Genomic DNA, 25,368 nt, shown 5'->3' with positions numbered 1-25,368 from the left:
TGGATTATTATAAGGCAGAATATGCTAAGGCCCAAATAAAGTCTGCTTGTTACTTTATTATGATTATATAACATATAGTATTTGCTTATGATTGAAAGGAGCATGAGGTTAGAGAAGGTATTCTCTAAGAAGGCAGCTTTTGACCTCACCACTCCTTGGATCAAGCCTCCCAGGGGCTCCCTGGCAACTACAGAATGAGGCTCACGCTGTGCTGCCTGGTATTCGAGGCTCTCTTGGTTGTAATCTCTGCCTTTCTTCTCTTCAAAATGTAAGTGTGAAGTGATACTTGTCTCTTTATTTCCTGAAAAAGACATTTTAAAAGTGATAGACAAATATTTCATTTGAAGTATATAGCAATCTTCCTCATCATTGTCATCATCATCAACATCATTTTTATCATCCCAGAACCTGTACAGTGAGTTGTGTTAAACAAGGACTATAGGAACAAAAATCACCCGCAAAAGGATAGCCAGCCACTGAAACCACCATGGCCTTCATTTTGCCGTTTACCTCCATCTTTGCTTTCAAGATTGTTTGTCTCCATTACTAAAAGTGATTCCAGTATCTGACAAGCTTTCTGATTTGTCCTATGGTTCTATTTCTTCTTTTTAAATAATCTTCATGAGACTTTCTTGCGTAACACCATTACCTCATCCACCTGTTCTCTATACTTTTTGTCATTACCTCATCCACCTGTTCTCTATATTTTTTGTCATTTCTGGGTCTGATTCTTGACTTCCTTAGAAAGGAGTTTTCCTCTCTACCTGAATCATCTTTCTTTTTTTTTTTTTGGAGACGGAGTCTCACTCTGTTGCCTGGTGGAGTGCAGTGGTGCAATCTCGGCTCACTGCAACCTCCGCCTCCCAGATTCAAGCAGTTCTCTGCCTTAGCCTCCCAAGTAGCTGGGACTACAAGCATCTGCCATCATGCCCAGCTATTTTTTTTTTTTGTATTTTTAGTAGAGATGGGGTTTCACCATCTTGGTCAGGCTGGTCTTCAACTCCTGACCTTGTGATCCACCCGCCTCGGCCTCCCAAAGTGCTGGGATTACAGGCGTGAACCACTGCGCCTGGCTACCTGAATTGGCTACCTGAATCATCTTTCAAAAGGTTTTCACTTTCACTTTTTTTTTGTTTAGACGGAGTTTCGCTCTTTCACCAGGCCGGAGTCAAGTGGCACGATCTGGGCTCACTGCAACCTCTGCCCCCTAGGTTCAAGTGATTCTCCTGCCTCAGCCTCCTGAGTAGCTGGGATTATAGGCGCCCACCATCATGCCTGGCTAATTTTTGTATTTGTAGTAGAGATGGGGTTTCACCATGTTGGCCAGGCTGGTCTCCAACCCCTGACCTCAGGCAATTCACCCGCCTCGGCCTCCCAAAGAGCTAGGATTACAGGTGTGAACCACTGTGCCCGGCCTACTTTCACTTTTTACATTGTCATGATTTAGGTGTCACCTGAACTTGGGAATCATCTTTACCTCCCCCTAGTGCTTTTCTCCTTCCTCGCTGTCACAAGTAGGTCTTTGTGCCACTTGTGGTTTAGGGAAGTGCTTGCATGCTCCTTTGGGTAAGGCTACAGCTCCACTCATTCCTCAAGCCACTCTGTTTCCTTCCTAACCCTACACTCAAGTTGTACTGAACTATGTAGAGTTTCCTAAGCATGTCAGGCTTCTTTATGCTTCCATGCCTTTATTCTGACTGTTCCTATGGCTGAATGCCTTTTTTTTTTTTTTTTTTTTGACAGAGTCTCACTGTGTTGCCCAGGCTGGAGTGCAATGGTGTGATCATGGCTCACTGCAGCCTCTACCTCCAGGGCTCAAGTGATCCTCCCACTCCAGCCTCCCGAGTAGCTGGGACCACAGGCATGGGCCACCACACCTGGCTAATTTTTTGGTTGTTTGTAGGGACAGGGTCTCCCTATGTTGTCCAGGCTTGTCTCAAACTCTTGGGCTGAGGCAGTCTTCCCGCCTCAGCCTCCTGAGTAGCTGAGACTATAGGTATACACCATCATGCCCGCCTAATGTTTGTATTTTTGTAGAGACAGAGTTTTGCTATGTTGCCCAGGCTGGTCTCAACCTGGGCTCAAGCAATCCTCTCACTTTAACCTCTCGAGTAGCTGGGACTATAGGCACACACTAATATGCCTGGCTAATTCTTATTTCATTGTAGAGACGGAGTCTCCCTGTGATCCCCAAGCTGGTCTTAAACTCCTGGGCTCAAGCAGTCCTCCTGCCTTGGCCTCCTAAAGTGCTGGGATTACAGACATGAGCCACCATGCCTGGCCCCAAATGCCTTTTTACCCTTGTCTTCATGGCAGATAACTAGTTAACTGGTTCTTCTTCTTCTTCTTCTTCTTCTTTTTTTTTTTTTTTGACACAGGGTTGTGCTCTGTTGCCCAGGCTGGAGTGCAGTGGCGTGATCATAGCTCGCTGAAGCCTCAAGTTCCTGGGCTCAAGTGATCCTCCTGCCTCAGCCTGAGGAAGGCCTAGAAACTTATTTCTCTCTGTTGCTACCACACCTGGCTAACTATTCAAATTTGAAGGACATCTAAGTACCTCACACTGTTCCAGGCACTTGGAAACAGTGAGCAAAATAGACAAAACTTCTGCTCTGTGGAGCTGAGATTCTAGTGTATGGATGTCTGGGATGGGCGTGGAAAAGAAACAAATAAACCAGAAGACACATAATATGTCAAGTAGTGGTAAGTGCTATGGGGAAAAATAAAGCTGCACGAGCCTGGGGAGTGCAGAAGGCCCAGTCAACTCCACCACAGCCAGTGTTTGCACAACCATTATTAAGCAGCATTTTCTCATTTAAGCATTTTCCAATGTTATCACATATTCTTTATAACCATAATCCTCCCAACAGCCCTATCATATTAGTGCTATTATTATCTCCATTACATTGATGAAGAAACTGAAACTTAGGGTCGTAAATTGCATAGCTAGGAGAGGCAGAGCTGAGACCCAAATCCAGGCCTGTCTGACCTAAAGCCTGGACTCATAACTACTGTCATTCTACAAACCTCAACACAATTCTCTGAAGTCAGAATTATTATGCCTATTTTATAATTGGGGAAACTGAGTTCAGAGAGGAGAATGGATTCATCCATGGGTTGCACAGCAAATGAATGGATTTGAACCCAGATCTGTGAAGGCTAGGGCCTTCTACAAACCCTGAGGCCTAAGGCTCTATAGACTTACCTGCTTCTACATTTCTAGGGCCCAAGCAAGTTATCAGTAGAAGCCCTTGACCCTCCACGCTTCTCTTCCCTCCCATAGTTCATATGGAGCCTTGAGATATGTAGATACCCCAGCCAACATGTCCAAGCCCTGTCTGTCTCCCCTTCCCCTTAGGCCACTCCTTGGGCCTAACAGATGGACCTGGGTAATAAGACCATGAAATTCCCGAAAGTAAGCCCAAGAAATTTAGGCAAGAAATTCTGAGGTCCTTGGTGCTTGAAGTGCAGCCTAGAAGGGACAGGGCCAAAGATCCTGATGGGTCCTGATGGCATTACAGACATTTTGCCTGATGGAGAGTGGCCCCTAAAGTGTGGGCCCCAGTGTAGGGCCTTCTGTTTATCAGTACAACCCATGAGATTGTGATTCGTAATAGGCTGGCCTCCAAGATCCTCCTCCTTTGACTTCCCAAGCTAGGTCCTGCTTTGCAGGGAAGGGAACAAGGGGTGTTCTGCGGGCCTGGGCCTTCAGAGGCTCTGGCTGGTGAAGAATGGAGCTCTCCCAGCAAGCCCTGGTGGACATGTGCACTGATTCTTACGCCCCCCACTTCACAGTATTTTGTTCCCAGTACTCCCAGGCTACTTAACCAATTTAATTTCTTAGTAGCTTTTTGAACATTATACTTTCAATGCATTTTTAAATTAGGAAATTTAGAAAAACTAGGAAAAGTAGAGGAGAAAAACATTACACATAATTACAGCACCCAGAGGCAACCACTCTGAGCATCTGGTGTATTGCCCTTGTTCTCTGCATTTTTTTCATGTAGTTGAAATGATTTTACACATACAGTTTTTTTTCTTGATTTTTCCATTTGAGCATTTCCCCATGTCATTGCATATTCTTCATAACCATCATTTTTAGTGGCAACTGATATACCACAATGGACTTCATCATCCTCTTAATGTAGGGTGTTGCCGGGCGCGGTGGCTCACGCCTGTAATCCCAGCACTTTGGGAGGCCGAGGTGGGCGGATCACAAGGTCAGGAGATCGAGACCACAGTGAAACCCCGTCTCTACTAAAAATACCAAAAATTAGCCGGGCGCGGTGGCGGGCGCCTGTAGTCCCAGCTACTCAGGAGGCTGAGGCAGGAGAATGGCGTGAACCCGGGAGGCGGAGCTTGCAATGAGCCGAGATCGTGCCACTGCACTCTAGCCTGAGGGACAAAGCGAGACTCCCTCTCAAAAAATAAAAATAAAGAAATAAAAAAATAAAAATGTAGGGTGTAGAAGCTGTGCCCATTTTTTTCACTGATTTAAATCATGCTGCGATAGGCTTCCTTGCACACACAGCATCAAAGGAACTTATATCTTTTAGGGAACTGATCTTATATAGGGACAATTGTATTCAGCTTATTTCCCTTTCTAGATGGTCCCTCTAGCTAGGTCCAATTCATTTTTTTAGTCATTCATTTATTCATTAATTTCATCACCACATATTTACTCCATACACCTGGAAACCAGACTCTGAGATATGCGGGTCCAAGCAGGAATGAGGCGGAGCTCCTGACTACCAGGAGCTCCCAGTCACTGGGAGAGTTAGCCATGGAAATAGACAATTTCAGAATAGTTTGATCAGGGCTGTGATGGAGGCAAGAAAAGGATACTGTGGGAGAACAGAGGTGGGGCTCTTAACCCAATCTAGGGATGTTAATATACGCTTCCTGGAGGAGGTGGTGCCTAAATGAGTCATGGAGGATGAATAGGAGTTGGCTGGAATAAGAAAGGGAGCTTCCTGTTAGACACAATGAGTTGGATAAACTTATTTCTCTCTGTTGCTTTCCCAAATCTCATTAAAATATGAAAAAAGGAATAAAAAAGGTAGAAACACATAAGGTCCGGGATGCTGACCAGAAGTAAACTATTCTAATCCCAGCAGTGCTCAGGATTGAGAGGTACTGAAGGTACATCCTCGGAAGGCAGGATGAAATATGGACCTGAGAATGGGAATGTTGAAAATCTTTTCTGTCTGGGCACAGTGGTTCATGCCTGTAATTCCCCCACCACTTTGGGAGGCCGAGGTGGGAGGATTGCTTGAGCTCAGGAGTTTGAGACCAGCCTGGGCAACATAGTAAAACCCTGTCTCAAACAAACAAACAAACAAACAAACAAACAAACAAACAAACCAAAGATTGGCTGGGTGTGGTGGCATGTACCTGTGGTTCTAGCTACTCAGGAGGCTGAGGTGGGAGGATCGCCCGAGCCCAGGAGGTCAAGGTTGTGAGCTATGCTCACACCACTGCACCTAGTCTGGGCAACAGAGAGAGACCTTGTCTTTTTTTTTTTTTTGAGACGGAGTCTCGCTGTGTGGCCTAGGCTGGAGTGCAGTGGCCCGATCTTGGCTCACTGCAAGCTCCACCTCCCGGGTTCACGCCATTCTCCCGCCTCAGCCGCCGAGTAGCTGGGACTACAGGCGCCCGCCACCACGCCCGGCTAGTTTTTTGTATTTTTAGTAGAGACGGGGTTTCACCATGTTAGCCAGGATGGTCTCGATCTCCTGACCTCGTGATCCACCCGCCTCGGCCTCCCAAAGTGCTGGGATTACAGGCTTGAGCCACCGCGCCCGGCCCGACCTTGTCTTAAAAAAAAAAAAGTCTTGTTTTTTTGGTCCTTCCCCAACCCCATCCAGACAGTGAGTCCCCCACTCCCAGCTGCATCCCTGCCGATGGAGGTTGCTTCTTTGGAGAAACTGAAGTTAAGAGGCTTTGACTTGAAGTCACCAAGTACAGTGGAGGATGGGGTGAAACAGGCCTGCAGGCAAAGGAATCTGCAACCTAAAACAGTGGAACCCCAACTTCCTTCCACTTAAAACAGTGGGACTCCAACCTCCTTCCACTCCCCCACTTCTAGGACACCAAAGTCAGGTACACAGATGAGATCAAAGGATTGTTCTCTGGGAAAACTGAAAGGCCCCAGAAAAAAAGGCCTCCAAAAGCTGACACTTGGAAGTCTTCTAACAAAAGAACAGGCTTTCGGCCCAGTAATTTGATAGTGAAGCCCACCACCTGGCAAGCCCCACCTGCACACAGAGCTTCCAAGCAGCTTCGTAGTGTCATGGGAACTAATCAAGGATCACCAGCCAAGGACCCTTAAGATAGGTATATTTTATTTTAATGTAAACTAAACCTCAGTACACTGGGCCAGGCATGGTGGCTTGTGTCTGTAATCCCAGCACTTTGAGAGGGCTGAGGTGGGAGGATCACTTAAGCCCAGGAGTCTGAGACCAGCCTGGGCAACATAGCAAGGCCTTCTTGTCTCTAAACCAAAAAGAAAAAAAAAAAAAGAAAAAACCTCAGCATATGTTTTTAAAAACCCCAAGCTCTTGGTAGCCAGAGATGATCAGATAGTCCAAGGCTATTTGAGGAAAACCATCAACTTGGAAGACAGATTGAAAAAGCAAACAAACAAACATAAAAAAGGAACTTGGAAGGTAATGAAGGGAGGAGAAGAAACCTGGGACATTAAAAATAGTGAGAGCTAAAATAAAAATTTCAGCAGAAGGATTAGAAAATAAAAGGTGAGGAGATATCCTAGGAAGCAGAATAACAAGACAAAGGGACAACAGAAGAGAAAAGATGAGAAAATTGAAGGATCAATTGAGGAACTCCAACAGCCAACAATAGGAGTTCCAGAAATAGAGAATGGAGGGAACAGCAGGAAGGAAATTCTCAAAGACATAATACAAGAACATTTCCTAGAACTGAAGGAATGAAAACTCCTGCTGAGTACCCAGCAAGATAAATGATAAAAAGACCCATGCCAAGATATGCCACTGTGACATTTCAGAATACCAGGGATTAAAGGGAAGATCCTAAAAGCTTCCAGAGAAAAAACATCATATACAAAGAATCAAGAAAAGGAATTACGTTGGACTTATCAACAGCAACACTGGAAGCTAGGATATGATGGAGCAGTGTGCTCAGTATTCTGAGGGAAAAGAATTTCCAACCTAGAAGTCTATACTCAGTTGAATGATCAATCAAGTATGAGGGTATGTAAGATCTAAAGGTTTTAAGTCCTATGCCTCCTTTCTCAGGAAGTCCTGGGGAATGTGCTCCAGCAAAACATGGGCATAAACTCTAAAAAAAAAAAAAAAAAAAAAAAACCCCACGGAATCTAGGAAACAGAAAGTTCAATGCAAAGGAGAGGTGAAGGGAATTCCTAGATGATGGAAAAGAGAGAGGGTCTTTTTTTTTTTTTTTTTTTTTTTTCCGAGATGGAGTCTCGCTCTGTCATCTGGTCTGGAGTACAGTGGCGCAATCTCGGCTCACTGCAACCTCCGCCTCCCAGGTTCAAGCTATTCTTCAGCTTCAGCCTCCCCAGTAGCTGGGATTACAGGCATTCGCTGCTGCGTCTGGCTAATTTTTGTATTTTTAGTAGAGACAGGGTTTCACCATGTTGGCCAGGCTAATCTCGAATCCCTGACCTCAAGTGATCTGCCCACCTCGGCCTCCCAAAGTGTTGGGATTACAGGCGTGAGCCACCACGCCTGGCCTGAGAGAGAGGTTCTTAGGGCAACATCTGGGCAGGCCTAGAGAGAAGCCAGCCTAGATTGCAGGAGGAAGGTGGGTGTTTTTAAGGGAAACAAGAAGTAGGATGGATTACCTGATATGTCAAAGCATATTGAGAGGAGAATTGCGTTTCTGACAGTTTGGGGAGAATTGATCATTTGTATGAAGAGAACTAAGCTGACAAAAAAATAATGGACAGTAATCAGGCTGGGCACGGTGGCTCATGCCTATAATCCCAGCACTTTGGGAGGCTGAGGTAGGTGAATCTCTTGAGCCCAGGAGTTCGAGACCAGTCTGGGCAACATAGCGAAACCCCATCTCTACAAAAAATACAAAAATTCTCCAGGTGTGGTGATGCATGCCTGTAGTCCCATCTACTCGGGAGACTGAGGTGGGAGGGTCACTTGAGCCCAGGAAGTTGAGGCTGCAGTGAGCTGTGATCATGTTACTGCACTCCAGCCTGGGCAACAGGATGAGGACCTGTCTCAAAAAAGAAAAAATATAGACAGTAATCAATAGCAGGGAAAATAAAAAGTTGTACGGGAAAGGAAATGTAATCATAGTATGTCATATGATTAATCCATTATTAGTATCCATGCAATCATCATAATGTAGACCACCAGCCTAGGCAACATGATGAAACCCCATCTCTACAAAAAATACAAAAATTAGCCAGGCATGATGGTGCGTGCCTGTAATACCAGCTAATCGGGAGGCTGAGGTGGGAGATACTGCTTGACCCCAGGAGGCAGAGGTTGCAGTGAGCCGAGATCGTGCCACCGCACTCCATCCTGGGTGACAGAGCCAGACCCTGTCTCAAAAAAAAAAAAAAAAAAAAAAAATGTAGACCACCAATGTTGATTTAACCCAAACTTTGTGATATAACTCTGATGGTAGAATGAGAGGAGGGCACAGTTATTCAGTTGCAGGACAGTTGGAGTGAATGGAAGTGGTCACTGTACAGTCATGTGTGTCAAAACAGCATTTAGGCTGGGTACAGTGGCTCACGCCAGTAATCCCAGCACTTTGGGAGGCTGAGGCAGGATTGCTTGAGCCCAGGAGTTTGTGGCCACCTTGGCCAATATAGTGAGACCCCGTATCTATTTAAAAAAAATAAATAAACATGGTTGGGTGCGGTGGCTCATTCCTGTAATCCCAGCACTTTGGGAGGCTGAAGTGGGCAGATCACTTGAGGTCAGGAGTTCGAGACCAGCCTGGCCAACATGGGGAAGCCCTGTCTTTACAAAAAGATACAAAAATTAGCTGGGCACAGTGGCACATGCCTGTAATCCCAGCTACTCAGGAGGCTGAGGCAGGAGAATGGCTTGAACCCGGGAGGCAGAGGTTGCAGTGAGCCGAGATCATGCCATTGCACTCCAGCCTGGGCAACAGAGTGAGGCTCCATCTCAAAAAAAAAAAAAAAAAAAAAAAAGTTCCTTTAGCAGTCAGTGTGAGAAAGGAGCTGCCCACAAAGACATTTGCAGTTAGGTGTAAGGTGATATTCAGGAGAGAAAGTGCAAGGCTGCTTTGGGGCTGGTTCTCAGCTTTTGGAGAGACCTGCATGATTTCTGGGCCAGGGCACCTGTCTCTTTTTCCTAAGGACACTCCTGGGAGGAGCCCTGTTCATAGTTGCCCTTCAAGTTTCATTCTTAAAAAAAATCTACTTCTGGGCCAGGCATAGTGGCTCATGCCTGTAATCCCAGCATTTTGGGAAGCTGAGGTGGGCAGATCGCCTGAGGTCGGGAGTTCGAGACCAGCCTGACCAACATGGTGAAACCCCGTCTCTGCTAAAAATACAAAATTAGCTGGGCATGATGGCAGGCGCCTGTAATCCCAGCTACTCAGGAGGCTGAGGCAGGAGAATCGCTTGAACCCAGGAGGCAGAGGTTGCAGTGAGCCGAGATTGCACCACTGCACTCCAACCTGGTGACAGAGCGAGAGTCTGTCTCAAAAAAAACAAAACAAAACAAAACAAAAAAATCTACTTCTGTTGATGTCCAGTCTCCTTTCTGTGGGAGACATGATCTTTTAGGCATGTTATTCAGACTCTCCTTGAGGACCAGTCTGTGATCACTGAAGTTACTCCACATATCTCATTTCTGATGCATTTTGTATTTATTTAATGAGTTTTGCTTTCAGGGACAACCTTCTTGATCTAATTTCAGGTTCCTGGGAAGAGGCACCATATTGTTCCCCAGTTACTGCTTATGGATGGCTTGGAGCATGGCAGGCAATCTAGTCAAGAGGCAAGGGCAGAAACTCCAACACAGCAGCTCCAGGGCCTCCGTTCTTTTCAGCCATTCTGCTCTGTCTTCCCCGTAAGTCCCCAAAAGGCTCAGGAACTTTCAATATTCTGCCATTTATTCTCCCATCTTCCAAATTGCTTCTTATACCTGGAAGAAGCAACATTAAAGTCCCTGGTCAGATTACATGCCTGTTTTTGATTCAGAAAATATGGTTACTATCCTCAAAGCTCCAACAAGTTACTGTTTATTGGCTGTCACTACTGAGGATGGGAGTTGGCATATCCAAATCTCTTGAGAACCCTGGGGCCTAAGCTGCCTTTCATTAAGAGAAGTCTGGCCAGGCGCAGTGGTTCACGCCTGTAATCCCAGCACTTTGGGAGGCCGAGGCAGGTGGATCACTTGAAGTCAGGAGTTCGAGACCAGCCTGGCCAACATGGCGAAACCCTGTCTCTACTAAAAATACAAAAATTAGCAGAGCGTGGTGGTGGGCACCTGTAATCCCAGCTACTCAGGAGGCTGAGGCAAGAGAATCACTTGAACCTGGGAGGCGGAGGTTGCAGTGAGCCAAGATAGTGCCATTGCACTCCAGCCTGGGCGACAGAGCGAGGCTCTGTCTCTAAATAAATAAATTAATGGCTGTGGAGAATAGCAGGAGAAAGCGGTCTCCTTTACTGACATGGATTGATGAAGAGGGATCTAGTCCTTGGGTCTATTGCTTCTCCTTGCAGACAGCAGAATCTAGTTGATAAAAGAGATAAACTTTGGGATTCTGAAGAAATAGAATATTTTAAGACCTAAAGATTGCTTGGAACTCAACTAACACAGCCCCATCACTTTACAGGTGAAGAACCAAGGTCCAGAGGGAAATGAGATTTGTCCAAGTTCATACTGCCAATTAGGGAATGAGCCATAAAAGGACCTAGCATTCTTTCTACCAGTCTATACTGCCTCCCAAAAGAATGGTGGCCCAGCTTCATGACCACTGGGCAGGACATGAGCCTCTGAGGAGGTGTAGGATAGCACTGATGGTTGTTCTATACATAATGAATAATATGCTAAATGCATAAAGGGTGATGAACCCTGGGGTGAGCTGCACTCCCACATTGAGAGTCATATGATGCTGTGCACCCTCAAGCTAGTAAGAATCAGTCCATAGCGAGAATTGGCGAATTCCCCACTGCATCATGATTTGGAGCTCTTTTGCTCCCCTTTGCTGCCTTCTTGAGGATTGTCACATATCAAATAGAAATACTTCTGGAGCAGAGGTGCGTTTCTCATAATCTCTCAGATGAAAGAGCACTGGAGAGGAAAGGTCTGTTGGTGCCTCTCTGGCTTGATATTGAGGAATGAAGATAAGGGAACTCACCCTCATAGTGCGTATGTGCCCGGCACTGAGCTTCTGGTATAGTGGAGCGTGGTGGTAAGAACATGAACTTTGGGGTTCACTCTGAGCTCCTCCACTTGCGTGACCTTGAACAAGTCATTTTGACCTCTCTAAGTCTCAGTTTAATCATCTTAAAGTTGGATGAATAACCTCCACTTTGCAGGATCAAAGGAGATAATGTACAAAAAGAGGCTAACACTATTGCCTGGTACACAGTAGGTACTCATAGTTTGTTCGCAGTGGTGGTGGGGGTGATTAGAAGTGTTGTTTAAACCCTTGGGTAGATTGGGGTAAGTGGCCAGTCCATGAGCTCCTTGAGAGGTTGTATTCCCAGGGCAGGGCCTGGTAGACAGCAGACTGAACACATGTGTGCTGGGTTTGGGGGTAGGTGGGTGGTGAAGAGATCGGCCTGCCTGGAGCAGAGGGTTAGTGTTAGGAAGAGAGGCTGAGGGGCTTGGCCTCAGTTCTGTAGGCATCTGGGGAGTCATTGAAGTCAGGCGCCTCAGGCCTGGTACCTGAGAATAATTGGGCCAGGCCTCAGAAGCAATCTTGTTGCTGCAGAGGGAGATGGAACATTTTAATAAATGTGATAAGGCACGCTGTGGCCCTGGTCCTCTGTTCCTTCAGGGCGCTGAGAAGGCTAAGGGTTGGTGCTACTGGCATCTGCTGAGCATGTACCATGTGCTGGGCACTGTGCCAGGCTGAGCCTCACAGCCACACCCCATAAAGGGAGTGACTGTCACTGCAGCCCACCCCCAAAGCCCCATTTTATAAGGCAAAGCACTGACACTCAACATAGTGAAGTATCTTCCCTAGGATTCCATGGCTTGTGAGTAGTGGAACCGGGAGTGCTGTGGTTGCAGCACCCTGTTGCTTGCCTGCCCCACCTCGCCAGCGGGGCCTCCTTTCATTCTTTCAACAAATGCTCCCTTCTGAGGCCCACCTGCTCCTCTCCCTGTGTGTACCTATGTCATTTGGCGCTTAGCATAGGTGGACACTCCCCTCACTAAAGCCATGTCTTGGCTCTCTCAGCTGAGGACAGTCTGTGCTGTATTCATCTCTGTCTCCTTTGCAGCATGAGCGAGGGTGGGAGGCCTGAGGTGAAGATGGAGGAAGATGATGAAGGGGAAGTCCGTGTCCCACACGCTTCCACTTTCAACTTCCATGGTCCTCCTCCGCCCCTTCCCTGCACGCAGTGGACACCAGCCCCACTGTCCTGATCCGCCCTCCCCTACACACACACGTGTGCACACACACGTGTACACATGTGTGTGCACTTGCGTATACACTCTCACACTCTTCTTGGGAAGGCATAGTGGGAGGGGAAGGGTATGGTTCAGATTTCACTCATTCCCTGGTTCCCTCAGTGATGTCCCAACTCCATTCTCTTCTCTTGCCCTTCTTTTGCCTCTAAAGAGGCCTCACAATGAAAACGGCAGACCAGTGTAGTAGAAAGGAGCCCAGCGGCTGACTCATTTATCCCCTCAACCTCGTTCCCTTCATCTGGAAAATAAGCAGGTTGGACCAGGCAGTTGGCAAAGCCTCTTCTATGGTGTTAATAATACCTGGCATTTGCCTACCGGGTTCCAAAGGGTTTAATTATCCCAACAGCCCCGTGAGGATCGGCCTCATGTCACAAATGGGGAGACTGAGGCTCAGACTCAGAGAGGTGAAGTGACTTGCCCAGGTCATGGGGCTGGTAAGTGGCAGAACCAGTATCTGAACCTAGGTCTTTCTGTGTTTCAAGCTTGGGCTTTGCCCCTGCCCATGGCTACTGGCTGCCTCGAGGAAAGCCACGCTCCTCACTGTGATCCACTAGGCCCCACATGGTTGGTTCCTGGTGCCTCTTTGACCTCACTTCTGACCACTCTTCCCCTTGCTCACTGCACCCCAGCACCACCGTCTTCCTCTCCATCCCTTCAACTGGCGAGGCATTCTACTGTCTCTCAGCCTTGCACTTGCTATTCTCTTCTCTCTGCATGATTCTCTTCTCTGCTATTCTCTTCTCTCTGCATGAAATACCCTTCCCCTCATTTTTGTGATGTGCATTAGGCCTCAAGGCTCCCAAAGCCACTCTACCTAGGACAGAGGGAGAAAAGTAGAGAGCATATACTGACTGTTTTGGTTTTTTTTCTCTGTTTCCCTTTCAGATCTGATGGTGAGAATTCCAGAACAGTCAGGTCAGTACCTCCTTTCTTTAGTACTAGTTGGGAGATGGGGCAGGGCCTGGGGTGGGGGCCTCTGGTTTGTAACTGTAGGATCCATGGGCAGGGGGAGGGGCCAACTCAAGGGTGTCTTCCCTGTTGGTATTAAGGGTGGCTATGGAGTGGAGTGGGAGGGCAGTTGGGGGATGTGGCAGCTGTGGGGAGGGGGTTCAAGACTGTTCCTTAGTCTTTCTGACACTAGTTGACTTGGGGGCTTGGCTGAACACCATAGGGGCTCATAGGAGCTGCCCAGATGTGAAAGCTGAGAGGTCAGCTCTGGACCCAGGACCTTTTCCACCTTCTCCTCCCGGGGGAAGAGGGCATGATTGATGCTGAGCTTCCCTGGTCTAGCGTTCACATTCCACCCTGAATCTGTGCCAGCCCCGAGTAGTGGGATTTGAATGGACTCTGGATGTAACACATTCTAGACATTAGAACTATACATTATGGTGACAAGGAAAATTTTTTTGTGTGTGTGCTTGGTAAAAAAAAAGTTTACAAGCTTTGGTACGTTTTATTTTATTTTATTTTCTGTTTTTTGTTTTTGTTTTTGTTTTCGTGTTTTTTTGTTGTTGTTGTTGTTATTGTTATTACTGACCCATTGGTAGACATAGTAAGCTTTAAAGATGTGTTCAATCTGCCAGTTGGGGAGGCAGGAGTAAAACTTGGGTAAAGGTAAAGACAAGGGACCTTCGTGCATTTCCCAGGCCCTACCCCATCAGAAGCTTCATGAAGGCAGAGGTGTCAAGTATAGGGATTATATAGGAATGATGAGGGTGCTCAGGATAGGACCCACTCAGCCTTAACATCCAGGCTGGGGGCTATGGGATAGGCCACTGAGCTGAGCTGAGGCCAGGCAGCAGAGGCACAGATGGGTACAGTCCTTCCCAGCTACAGCTGACAGTAACATAATTGGCACCTTTGTGAAGAATAGAAAAAGATGTTCCATTCAAGGGCACCCCCTCTGAGTGGCTCCATTGAGCATAGCACGGGTTGGATATCAGCCCCTGTTCGTATCCTTTTGGCTGTGACCTTTTGTGCAAGGCACAACTTGCCCGACTGTATGCAGCAGCCCTGGTCCTGTCATTCAGGCAGGGGCTATGGGCTGGGGACAGAGGATGCCAGCATACAGACAAAAGTGTCTAATGAGACACCCTCTGTTCTAGCACCCCAGACAGGGGATCTGGGGTAAACACACGGATACCCAGAGCCAAGATTGGGGCTGTGGGATGAGCACACACAGGCCAGCCTTAATGTAATCAGTCCCAGTGTCCAGGAAAGGGGTTTGTGACAAGACATAATTAGACCCAGCATGCAGCCAAGGAGCATGTCACGGGCACAGCTTGTCCTAGCACTTAGGAAGGCACCTGTCTAGCAAAGGGAATAGATCTCAGTGTCCCACCGTGGGTTTGGAGAGAGGCCACCTGAGCTGACCCCGAGCACAGGGCTCCTGCAAGCATCCCCAGTGATGTACCTGCTACTTGTTGAAGAAGAAGATTGAAAACGTCTCTAGTTATCAGCTTTTCCCAGCAAGGAAGTTCCTGGGACATAGAGCTCAGGACATTTAATAATGAGCATAATCATAAGTCGTGTGATGATATACATTTGGGCCTTTACAACTTACAGAAGTTGTCAGGAACTTTCTTTTGTTTGATCCTCCCAGTGACACTGTAGGTAGAACCTGGACTGGCCTTATCATCATTGTTTTACAGCTGAGGAAACTGAGGCTCAGAGTGGTTATGGGTTTTGCCTGCAGCCAGGCAGCTAATATGTGGATTCAGCTAATATATGGATCCTGAGCCAGGATTCAAACCCAAGTCTGCCTGGCGCCAACCTAGAGTGCTACCCATACCATCACCACGGGAGCTCTCGGCAGCCTGGCAGATAATAATCATCATCCTCATCCTCATCCTCATCCTGATAGTAGCAATTATAGCAATCATCATTTGTTCCTCACATACTAACAACTTGGAATATAATGCTCACAACAGCCCTAATAGGCATGGATTACAATCCCTGATTTACAGATCAGGGGAAGAGGTTCTGAGAGAGTCAGTGTCTTGGGCTGTCTGGTTCCAAAGCCAGCATTTAATTTATTCAGACACGCTTCCTGACATCCGTCCTGGGCCCACAGTCAAGGAGGCTATAGGGGCCTAGAGGAGTCAGCATCTGGGAAGCGAGGGTCAAACTCAGGCTATGGGAAGGGGCTAAAGCGTGGCGTGTGTGGGGCAAGATCTTGACAACATGGTGGGAAGGCAATTTGAACTTGCAACCAGGGCTGGGTAGGGACCCACTTGTAAATTTTTGAATCCGCTCCAGTTAAGGTGAAGGAGAGCTTCCCGGAGCAGGCAGTGTCTGAGCAGGGCTGTCAGGGACTGCCGTGCAGATTTGCATAAGGAGGGTGTCCCTGGAGGTGGGATCAGCTTGTGGAGGAAAGCGAGGCGGGTGGGTTTAGAGACAGGGAGCGATCCGTGGGGCTAAAATAGAAGATTTAGGCAGGAAAAGAGCAGTAAGGTCAGAATGCGGGTCAGGGCTGGGTCATAGCGACCTTCTGTCATCAGTTGGGAGCTGGGGAAAGTTGGAGGAGAGAGGCGAGGCTCTGTGGCATAGGAAGAGCAGAAACATTGGATCCAAGCACAGGCCTCCATTTGGGGGTAGGTTGCTTTCTAGTTGTGTGACTGGACAATCTGTTCATCTCTTGGAATCCCAGTTTCCTCATCTAATAAACGTCATGTGTGCGTGCATGCGTTTGTGGAAGGGGAAGGGCTGGGGGGTAGAAGAAACACCCAGGAGAGGCGCTAGGCCTGGGCTTTTATGGGAACTGAATAACAAGGAGAGAGCAGAGTCGGTAGATTGCAAGCCACCCTTAGCATGACCCAGGCCTGAGGGCTTCTAAGTATGGGGTGCCAGAGGAAGTGTGGTGTCTAATTAGAGCAGAACAGCTGGTGATGGGGGTGGGGGGTAGGCATGGGCAGAGAAAGGTGCCTGGACTTCTTGTGGATCCCTGAGAAGTTGTCACAGATCTGACCTAAAGGCACCTTAAGCCAAAGTCCAGAGAGGGATTGGCCGAGGCTCGAGGTCACAAAGCTAGCTAGCAGCAGAGCCTGCTTCCTAGCTGTGTGCTCTTTGCAAAATCACTTAACTTCTCTGGTTCTTAGTTTCTCATGAGTAAAATGGAAACAACAGTCTTGACTTTTCTGGGTTGATGAGAGAACTTAAAGTAAAGCAACGCTCAGTGTGAAATAGTGGCGCAACAAACTAGTGTCCTCCGCTTTCCCCTAACCCAATCCGTTGTCATACGCTATATAGTCAGGCTGGAAGAATGTGAAGAGGTGTAGAACTTGAAAACAGAGAGGGCAGGAGGGGCCTAATGAGGCCCTCACCAGAAGATGAGGGGGCCCAGGCCTAGAGGCACTGCTGCAGTGAGGGTCAACCTGAACTTGTTGGCTCTGGGGACCGGGCTGGGGTTGCTAGACACGCAAGGATGAAAGCGGGAGGAGGTGGCCTGTTGCTAGGGAAGGAGGGAGGGGGTGGGGGAGCTGCTGACACCCGCAGAGACAGGGACGTCCCTATGGCAACGGGAACCACTGCAGTTGGAGGAGAAGTGGGAGGAGGAGCCTCCCACTCTGGGCCTCAGTGCCCTAATCTGTCCTACAGGAGTTTGGATTAGATAATCTCTTGTTTTGACCTCTTGGCAATCTGGAATGGCCAAGACCTCATGAACGATCCGTGGCTCTCCCATCCACATGTCCAAGACACTACCCATCCCCAGAGCCATCCAGCTGCGTCACCTCCCATGATGCCTCCCGTTTGGCTCAGCCTGGTTGCCCACCTTGCCCTGTTCCTACCACTTCCTTTGCCTGGAATCTTGCCACTTACTGCTTCCCAGTTTGGGGTTGCTGCAGACACAGATGAGCCAGCTCGGGTCAGCCCAAATGGGAGCGTGATGATGGGGTAGACAGTCATTTTGTAAGGACAGAAGTCTGGAGGAGTCAGAACTGGATTCTGACAGTGGGACAGAGGAGGAGGTACCTTTCCAGAAAGCTAAAGAAGGGCAAGAAAGGGTAAGAGATTTCTCTTCTCCTCCCCTTCCTCTCTGTGTTCTGCCACCGCCTGGCCCAGCCCCAGGAAGTGGGTGACCCCTAAACTGGCTGAGTGCCTGGTTGGCACCGAAATACACTTGCCTTCTCTCTCTTCCCCTCCCCTTGCCTCTGTCCCCTCTGTCCTGGCTTTAATTAGCAGCCCTGGGGATGAGTCACTTGGCAGCTGGGGAGGGAGGCTGCATGGAGCTCAGTGAAGCTTCGACTCCTGCCCTGAGCCTTACGGGCAGCACCTCTGTGTTCATGCATGTGGGTGTGCACTGCTGCATGGCAGTGTGGCTGTGAAGAGCAAAGTGCAACACTGCATGCTGGCATGTGGCCCTGCACGTCAGGGGGTCTGCAGAGAACCATATCTGGTTGCTGCTGCGTTTGTTTCTGTGTACCATTGAATGTCAGCGTGTGTGAATGTGTGGAGCGTGTGGCTGTGGTTGTAAGTGTCAGGGAACAAGGGAGCTTCCGGATGAACAAACACAAATGCTGGACAATTGCATTCACCCCTCTCTACCTAGGCGTTCTTTATGCGATTTTGCTTACACAAGCCCTGCACTTACATTCCCAATTTTCACTTGTCTTAGTCTGGGTACACTTTATTGTGAGGAATGGAAGCCCACTCAAGCTAGCTCAAGAATAAAGGGCTAATGAGGGGGACTATTGTGAGGCTGCATTTCACAGAATCTAAGAACAGTTAATGAAATACTACCAGGCCTCACACCAACTGGAAGTGGGACCAGGAAGTCGAGGACCAAGGTTGCTGTCTCGCTCTCTGCATCTCCTGGGCCCATGTCTCATCTTTCTCCATTTCTCATGGCTTGCCTGGTCCCTGTCATCTCTTTTTCTTTTTCTTTTTCTTTTTTCTTTTTTTTGAGACGGATTCTTGCTCTGTCGCCCAGGCTGGAGTGCAATGCCATGATCTTGGCTCACTGCAACCTCCACCTCCCGGGTTCAAGCAATTCTCCTGCCTCAGCCTTCCAAGTAGCTGGGACTACAGGCATGTGCCATCATGCCCAGCTAATTTTTGTATTTTTAGTAGAGACAGGGTTTCACCACGTTGGCAAGGATGGTCTCGATCTCTTGACCTCGTGATCTGCCCGCCTCAGCCTCCCAAAGTGCTGGGATTATAGGCGTGAACCACTGCGCCCAGCCTATCATCTCTTTTTCATGGACTTCTCTCTCTGGACCAGCCTCCTCTGCTTGCCCATGGCCTGACATGGCCATCAACTTGGAAGCTATATGACCTTTTCCAGCTTCAGGATCCGCCCCTCCTGCCATTGGATTGCAGTGATCCTCCAGCCTGTTGGTAACACAAGGCGGCAAGGGGCCATGTGAGATAATTGATTCCCTTAGAATTGGATGAGAGGAGAGAGAGAGAAAACACTTGGTATTTCGTGTTTCTTCTGCAGTAAACACAGTTTTTATGTGTACCCAAGTGAGGTCAGAGCCTGGTCGGCTCAGAGGCAAACGCTTGTAAGATTGTTTTTGGTTCCTATTTTATAGCAAGATGACCTTTGCTCACTGTGCTTTCAAGTTCCATATCCTTGCATCAAAACATGCTGTTTTGTCTAAAAGTGCCCTCTTATTTTATGCTGAAAAAGCTTTTAAATGTACAATGAATATTACCATTGCTACCAGCTTGTGGTAATTTTTCATCACCTCAGAACAACTGGTATAAAGCTACTGATGGGACAGCTGCTACCCAGCTCTTGGTGGCCTCAAGAATTTTGATATTTTATGAGTTCAGTGACTGAATTTATAGTTATCTCCAGTGTATAATTACAAGTACACATTATCAATGTTATCAGCTTGACACTGGAGCTTACTTTTCCATTAATACAAACCCTGCAGGTTTTACATTAATTACAGAGGGAATTAATGACCCTTTAGACAAGTTTTCACCTATGAATAAAGAGTCTGGAACCAGCCGTGCCAGTAATGACTGTTCTCCAGACACAGGAGCAATGTCCACAGCTCTGGCCTTAGCCCTGGCCTTGCATCCTCTGGCTGAGACTAGGGGCTTCCCACCACCTCCTCAGAGGCCTCCTGATTCTGGCCTGGCACACAGTAGGTGCTGTTACTTTTAATAAAATTGGTAGTTTTATTATTGCTGTTAAAGCCATCTTCCATATCTAAATGGTAAACCTAAGTGGGAGACATTATCCCAGGTTCTGGGCAGTCTCCTTCAACTCCTCCCCTTGCCCTTTTCTCACTGTTCCAAATAGTAATAATTGCTTTGAGTCAGAAAATGTCTGCTAAATATCAGGTACTATTACAGAGCACTGGAGACACATTATCTTTAATCCTTGTGGCCACCCTGCTAAGTAGGGGTGACTTACAGGTGGGGAAACTGAAACCTAGAGAGGTAAAATGACTTGCCTCAAGTTGTCCATCCACATATCCATTCATTTATTCCTTCATTCAAGGATTTATCGAGTGCCTACAATGTGCCAGACGCTGCTAAATGTGACTGATAGGGTGGTGAGTAACAGCCCTGCTGTGATGAAGCCCACTGTCTGGTCAGGAAATAGACAAGGAGACAGACAATTACAGACAATTATAGGGGAAGTGCAGGCTGCTGTGGGAGCACCATGGAAATATACCCAACCCAGCCTGAGGGCCAGGGAGGCTTCTCCAAGCCGACATCTAAGTGGAAGCTTGGAGCATGAGTAGAAGTTAGCCAGGGGAGGGGTTGGCTGGGGCAAGGAGAAGTGCAGAGTGTTGCAGGCCAGAACTGCGAGAAGAGTGTTTGGCACCCACATTTGTGAAGAACTAAAGGAGTATCTGCAGTGAGATGGCACTGTCATGAGAAATGGCCTGGTCTGGAAAGGGAGCAGAAGGTTTATCGGGAGGCTGGAACTGTGGCCCTGGTTGCTTAGGTCCAGAGCTGAGGAGCTGCAGGACCCAGCAACAGTTTCCATGTGACAATCGTGGGCCTGGGAGCCTCCTGGGGCTGCCTGGCCAGTAGCAGGCTGGGATTCTAGTGGCCACAGTGCCCTCTAGTGTCCACGGGCCCACCTTGCAGCCTCCACCTCTGTCCATTTTCCCCCACCATGTGCGACCAGGTGCCCTGTGCTGAGTGCTGGGGACACTGGGATGAACAAGACACAGAGCTCCTGACAGAGAAGGGGCAGCAGGCATCTGAACACAGTGTTGAGAGAAGCCAGCTGAGAGAAGAGCAGGGCGGAAGGACACAAGGGAGGTGACCCAACCTGCTTGGGTGGGGTCAAGGCAGGTTCCCAGAGAGCACAACATCCAGCTGACTTTTGAAGAACAATGGGGAGCCAGCCAGGTGGGGAGATGACAGTGGGGGCACAGTGGGACAACAGAGGTACTATTACAGAGCATTTGACACAAATTCTCTTTAATAAGGCTTGGAGCAGCAGAGTGTAGCTGAGTTGCAGGTGCTTCTGTCTGGGTGGGGTGCAGGTTGAAGGTGGGGAGAAGGCTGAGACTAGCTGGAGGTGTGGGATAGGGGCTAGCTCACGGAAGATTCTAGGATGCCTGCCACCCGCTCATCATGGGCACTTAGCGAATGGAATCATGTAAGAAGCTTCCCTACCCTTTGGGATCACAGACCCATGCGAGGATCTGATCAAAGCTAGAGGTGTTCTCCCCGGAAATTAAAGCTTTTCATACAACTTTAGGGGCTTCAAAGATACTCCCCACCCCACATGCCTGTCCACAAACCACAGGCTTCCAAACTGCTCTTCCTATAGATACGGAAACCCGCACCGAGGCCTCCAAGGCTCTGCATGCTGGGCCCCCACCTCCATCTCCAGTCTCACCTTTCTCCCCTGCACTTTTCCCACCCCACCACGTCAGCCTCTTCGTGCTTGCTGGAATTACCACCTCAGGTCCTTTGTCCGGGTTGTTTCCTCTGCCTGGAATGCTTTCCTCCTGCCGTCTCTACATTTTGCTCAGTTGAATTGCATTAGTTGATGAATGTCTGTCTCCTCTCACTTGGATATAAGCTCCGTGAGAGCTGGACATTGTCTACCCTTAGCCACTGCTGTATCCAGCACTGGGGGATAGTGCCTGGGCCACAGTATCTGTCGAATAAGCACGTGAAGGCCCTACCAGTGCCCCGTGGCTGGGTCAGGCTCCTCACCCTTCATTCCTTCCTCCCTTCAGGCCCTGGTGGGTCATCATCTGAGTCTGTTCAGCATGCTCAGCTATGACTGAATTCCAAAAGTGGTCCCAGGTTCAGGGATATTTTCTTAGAAATCTTCCTCACTATCCCTGAAACAAGCAGGCTTCCCATGGGTCTCCTCTGCTTCTCTGGGAGAAGGGTCAGACTCTCTCAGGTTCAGGCTGAGACTCTTCACCATGTGCACACTTTGTCTACCTACCAAATCCCTACAAGAACTGTGAGGTAGGAATTGCCACTCCTCTCCTATAGATGAGCAAACTGAGCTTCAGAGGGCTTACCCAGCTAAAAAGTGATAGGGCGAGGACTTGTACCCAGCTTTACCAGGCACCAAAGTGTAGGTTCTTTGTCTCACCAGAGAGGGAAAGGGGCTTACCCAAAGTCACACAGCATCATCCCTTAAAGCTACCACTACACTTTCTTTTTTTTCTTTTCTTTTCTTTTTTTCTTTGGACAGGGTCTTGCTCTGTCACCCAGGCTGGAGTGCAGCCGCGTGATCTCAGCTCACTGCAACCTCCACCTCTGGGGCTCAAGCGAGCCTCCCAAGTAGCTGGGACTGCAGGTGTGCGTCACCACGCCTGGCTAATTTTTGTATTTTTAGTAAAGACAGGGTTTTGCCATGTTTCCCAGGCTGGTATCAAACTCCCGAGCTCAGGTGATCCACCGCTCCCCACCTGTCCCACTGCCCCCGGCCTCCCAAAGTGCTGGGATTACAGGCATGAGCCACTGCACCCGGCCCAGCACTACACTTAATGTCTCTCGGCTCCTGCCAGGTCAAGAGGGTTCAGCTCTTAGGGCAATAAGTACAAATGGGCACAAGGTGAAGCTGCCGCAGGAGCTAGGAGAGTTCCTCAAGGAGAGTTAAAAAAAAAAAAAAAAAAAGGCAGGGGCTAAGGCCAGAGCCCTGAGGACCAGGGCTTTGAGGGGTGGGCAGAGGGAGAGGAGGCCACCAAGGACCCACAGATGCCAACCTTGTGGTGGTCCGGAGGGCCTCTCTCTCTCAGTAGCTTTGGCTTTCTTGAGAGGAACCAGCTGCCCCAGCAGGGAGGCAGGAAGGCTGGCCTGTTGCCTGTCAGCTTCTATTTCTTCTAGATCACTGGCCCCCCGGCCCCTCCCAGGGCCGCCTTCTGCTCAGAACAGCCAGGGGCCTGGGCTCCAGGGCCGTGAAAGGACAGGAGCACTTTGAGCTGGACCTGTGATATTCTCAGGAGCCCTACATCCTTCAAAGCCGAAAAACTCTCTCCTTTCTCCAGTCCCGCCCGTGTGGAGGACAGAGAGGTTGCTGTAATAGGCAGGCAGGGAGCCAGGGCACCTGGAGTCTACTCTGACTTGCTGCATGAACTTTAGTAAGACCCTTCTCTCCAGGCCTCAATTTCCCCATCCGTAAAGTCAGGCTGGGCAGTTTCCTTGGAAGAACAGCCTCTTGGCATTTCTTTTGATTTTCTGTCTTCTCTTCAGGAAGCATTTCTCTCAGCCAGTCTAGAAAACAACACAGAAGAGTGAGAGCTTATTGCAGTGGGAAAGAATATTGACTGGGGCCCCATCTTGATACCCCAGAATGGGTGATTTGAATTTTACTTAATACGCAGAGTCCCAGAACAACTCCTAAACATAGTCTCTTTAACTGAGCTGAAAATAAGGATATTTGTGAAAAGCGTCTATGGAAAGGTTTCTGTATTCACAAGGTAGCAATATGGCTGAAGGGGCAGATTCCAGGTTTGGGAATAGCCAAACCGGGTCTTGATATTGGAGTTCTGCCACTTACTAGCAGTATTACTTCACCTCTCTCCATCTCAATTTTCTGTTCAGGAGAATAGAGCCAGCGATACAAACTTGATGGGGTGCGTGGGGAGATTCTAGCAGAGGTGCACTGAGGGAGCCCAGCCTGGGGTTTGGCCCAGAGGAGGGACTGAGAGCTCTCCAGGCCGCTTCCTCCTCGGTGGGGTTCCCAGCCCTCCTGGAGGAGTAGGGGAAGGAGCAAAGTTTCCAGTTGCAATCTGGCCGGCAGCCCAGCTGGCCTGGCCCCGCCTTCTTGGTTCCTCCTTCTAGGGAAGGGCTGGGGAGGAGGGGGTGGTGACACGGTGGAGACACGGGGTAGGCCAGGGGGCCTGCCCTTGGGACAGGTCCAGACCCATGGAGCCCCCCGGGAGGAGCAGCAGGTAGGAACCTGGGCCCCGCAGCCTGGCCCCCTCCCTTCCTGCCCAGACCTGGACCCAGTCCCTGGGCTGCTGATTCAGCAGCCTCCTGGCTTCCTGGTTCCTGGCTCCCTTCTTGGACTCTGAGAGGCCTTTGGCCTGGGGGAGGGAGCCAGTTCAAGTGGGAGAGCCCATGGGCATCCAGGTGCCCAGCTCTGGAAGAACCCTGGAACCCTGAGCAGCACAGCTTGTGGCCTGTGAGGAGTGAGCTTGGCTCCTACCCTGCTCTACTAACCTTGTGTGCGAGGCACTGCAGGGCTCCAGGCTTGAGGCCTCTGAGATTCTAACACCAACATTCCAGCAGCCTAAGGGTCTCTGAGTCTCCGATTCAAAAGAGATAATGAGTCAAGGACTTGGGTTGGAGACTGGCACCTGAGAAGCCGTCGCCCTGATGATGATTAATTCAGAACCTTCGATAAGAAGAGTCTCAGATTCAAAGATTCTCTGTAAGGTTCTCAGATTTGGACATCCTGGAATTCACAGCTGGCCTGGCCACGTCTCCTGGCTTTTACATGGGCTTTTGACTGGCCAGGCCCTGACCACAGTCTGCCTCTATGGGCTTGTGGGGGACAGGGGCTGGCTGACCTGGAGAGGTCGGCTGCACTCCCAGCTTGCTCTGGCTCCGGCTGACTGGCACACCTCTGGCATCTGCACTGCACTGGGTAGGGCAGGGACCAGGCCCTCAGCCTCCCTGCCCTGCTGTGCCTCCTCCTCCCCTTGGCCATTCTCTGGACTTTAATCGCAGGAGGCACAAGGTGGAGGGGTCTTTGGACCCTGCACTAGGGGTGGTGGGGGCGCAGCATCAGGGGTGGAGTGTGGGCCCTGCCTTGGGGTGGGGGGGTAAAGCACTGGCCTTCAAAGCAAAAAGACTCCTATCTGGAACCACCCCATCCTCTGCCTCACCCACTCAGCCCTGAGTCCCATCCTGTCACCAAGACCACTGAGACCTTGTCAGCCTCCTCCGTCCTCACCCTCCTCTGCTCTGGTGCTCTCTGCCTCTCTCTAGCTTCTCTCTGTGTCTTTTGTCTCGCCCTTTTTCTGTCTTCCTCTTTCTCTGTCTTTCTCTTTTTCTGTCTCTTTCGGTTTCTCTCTGTCTCTCTCCCTCTCTTCCTTCAGTGTTCCCCCTACCCACCCACCTGGGTTCTCCCCCTTCTTTGGGCCCAGAGCCTCTCCTTCCTCCATCCCTTCCTCCCTTTCTGTGAGCGGTCTTCTCTCAGGGGAGCCCCCATGCATCTTTCCCCCCCTCTCTTTCATCCCCCCTTCCCCTGCCGTCCTCCCTACCCCTGTGGCGTCTGGTGTGAGGAGGGCTGCCTTCCCCCTTCCCTGCTGTGGTGTCCCAGCGTCTCTGTGGC

The 25,368-nt window shown here is 49.2% G+C and overlaps 1 protein-coding gene and 1 long non-coding RNA gene across 14 annotated transcripts in view; one reads left to right on the top strand and one right to left on the bottom strand.

Annotated features, from left to right (window-relative positions):
- The window catches only part of IQSEC2 (IQ motif and Sec7 domain ArfGEF 2), a 90,660-nt gene that overhangs the window by 17,014 nt on the left and 48,278 nt on the right, over nt 1-25,368 (top strand). For 6 of the 13 annotated variants that reach the window (XM_065538564.2, XM_045384257.3, XM_045384263.3 and 3 more), the window contains exon 2: nt 13,527-13,556. The exons of 1 other annotated variant lie outside the window; for it this stretch is intronic. In XM_065538564.2, coding sequence (XP_065394636.1) covers nt 13,527-13,556 — 30 coding nt within the window. Of the gene's footprint in view, nt 1-13,526; nt 13,557-23,868; nt 23,981-25,368 lie in introns of those variants that run through there. 6 more of the 13 variants (XM_074029829.1, XM_045384261.2, XM_045384264.2 and 3 more) reach the window with 1 other exon arrangement.
- LOC141409437 (uncharacterized) lies at nt 21,019-24,676 on the bottom strand. Its single transcript, XR_012430235.1, has 2 exons — nt 24,252-24,676; nt 21,019-23,300 (listed from the first exon to the last, which is right to left on the bottom strand). It is a non-coding gene; the product is annotated as an uncharacterized lncRNA (long non-coding RNA).

Source organism: Macaca fascicularis, chromosome X (assembly GCF_037993035.2).
Source record: "Macaca fascicularis isolate 582-1 chromosome X, T2T-MFA8v1.1".
NCBI classification, from domain to species: domain Eukaryota; kingdom Metazoa; phylum Chordata; class Mammalia; order Primates; family Cercopithecidae; genus Macaca; species Macaca fascicularis.
This window is presented reverse-complemented; position numbering and strand designations above follow the sequence as displayed.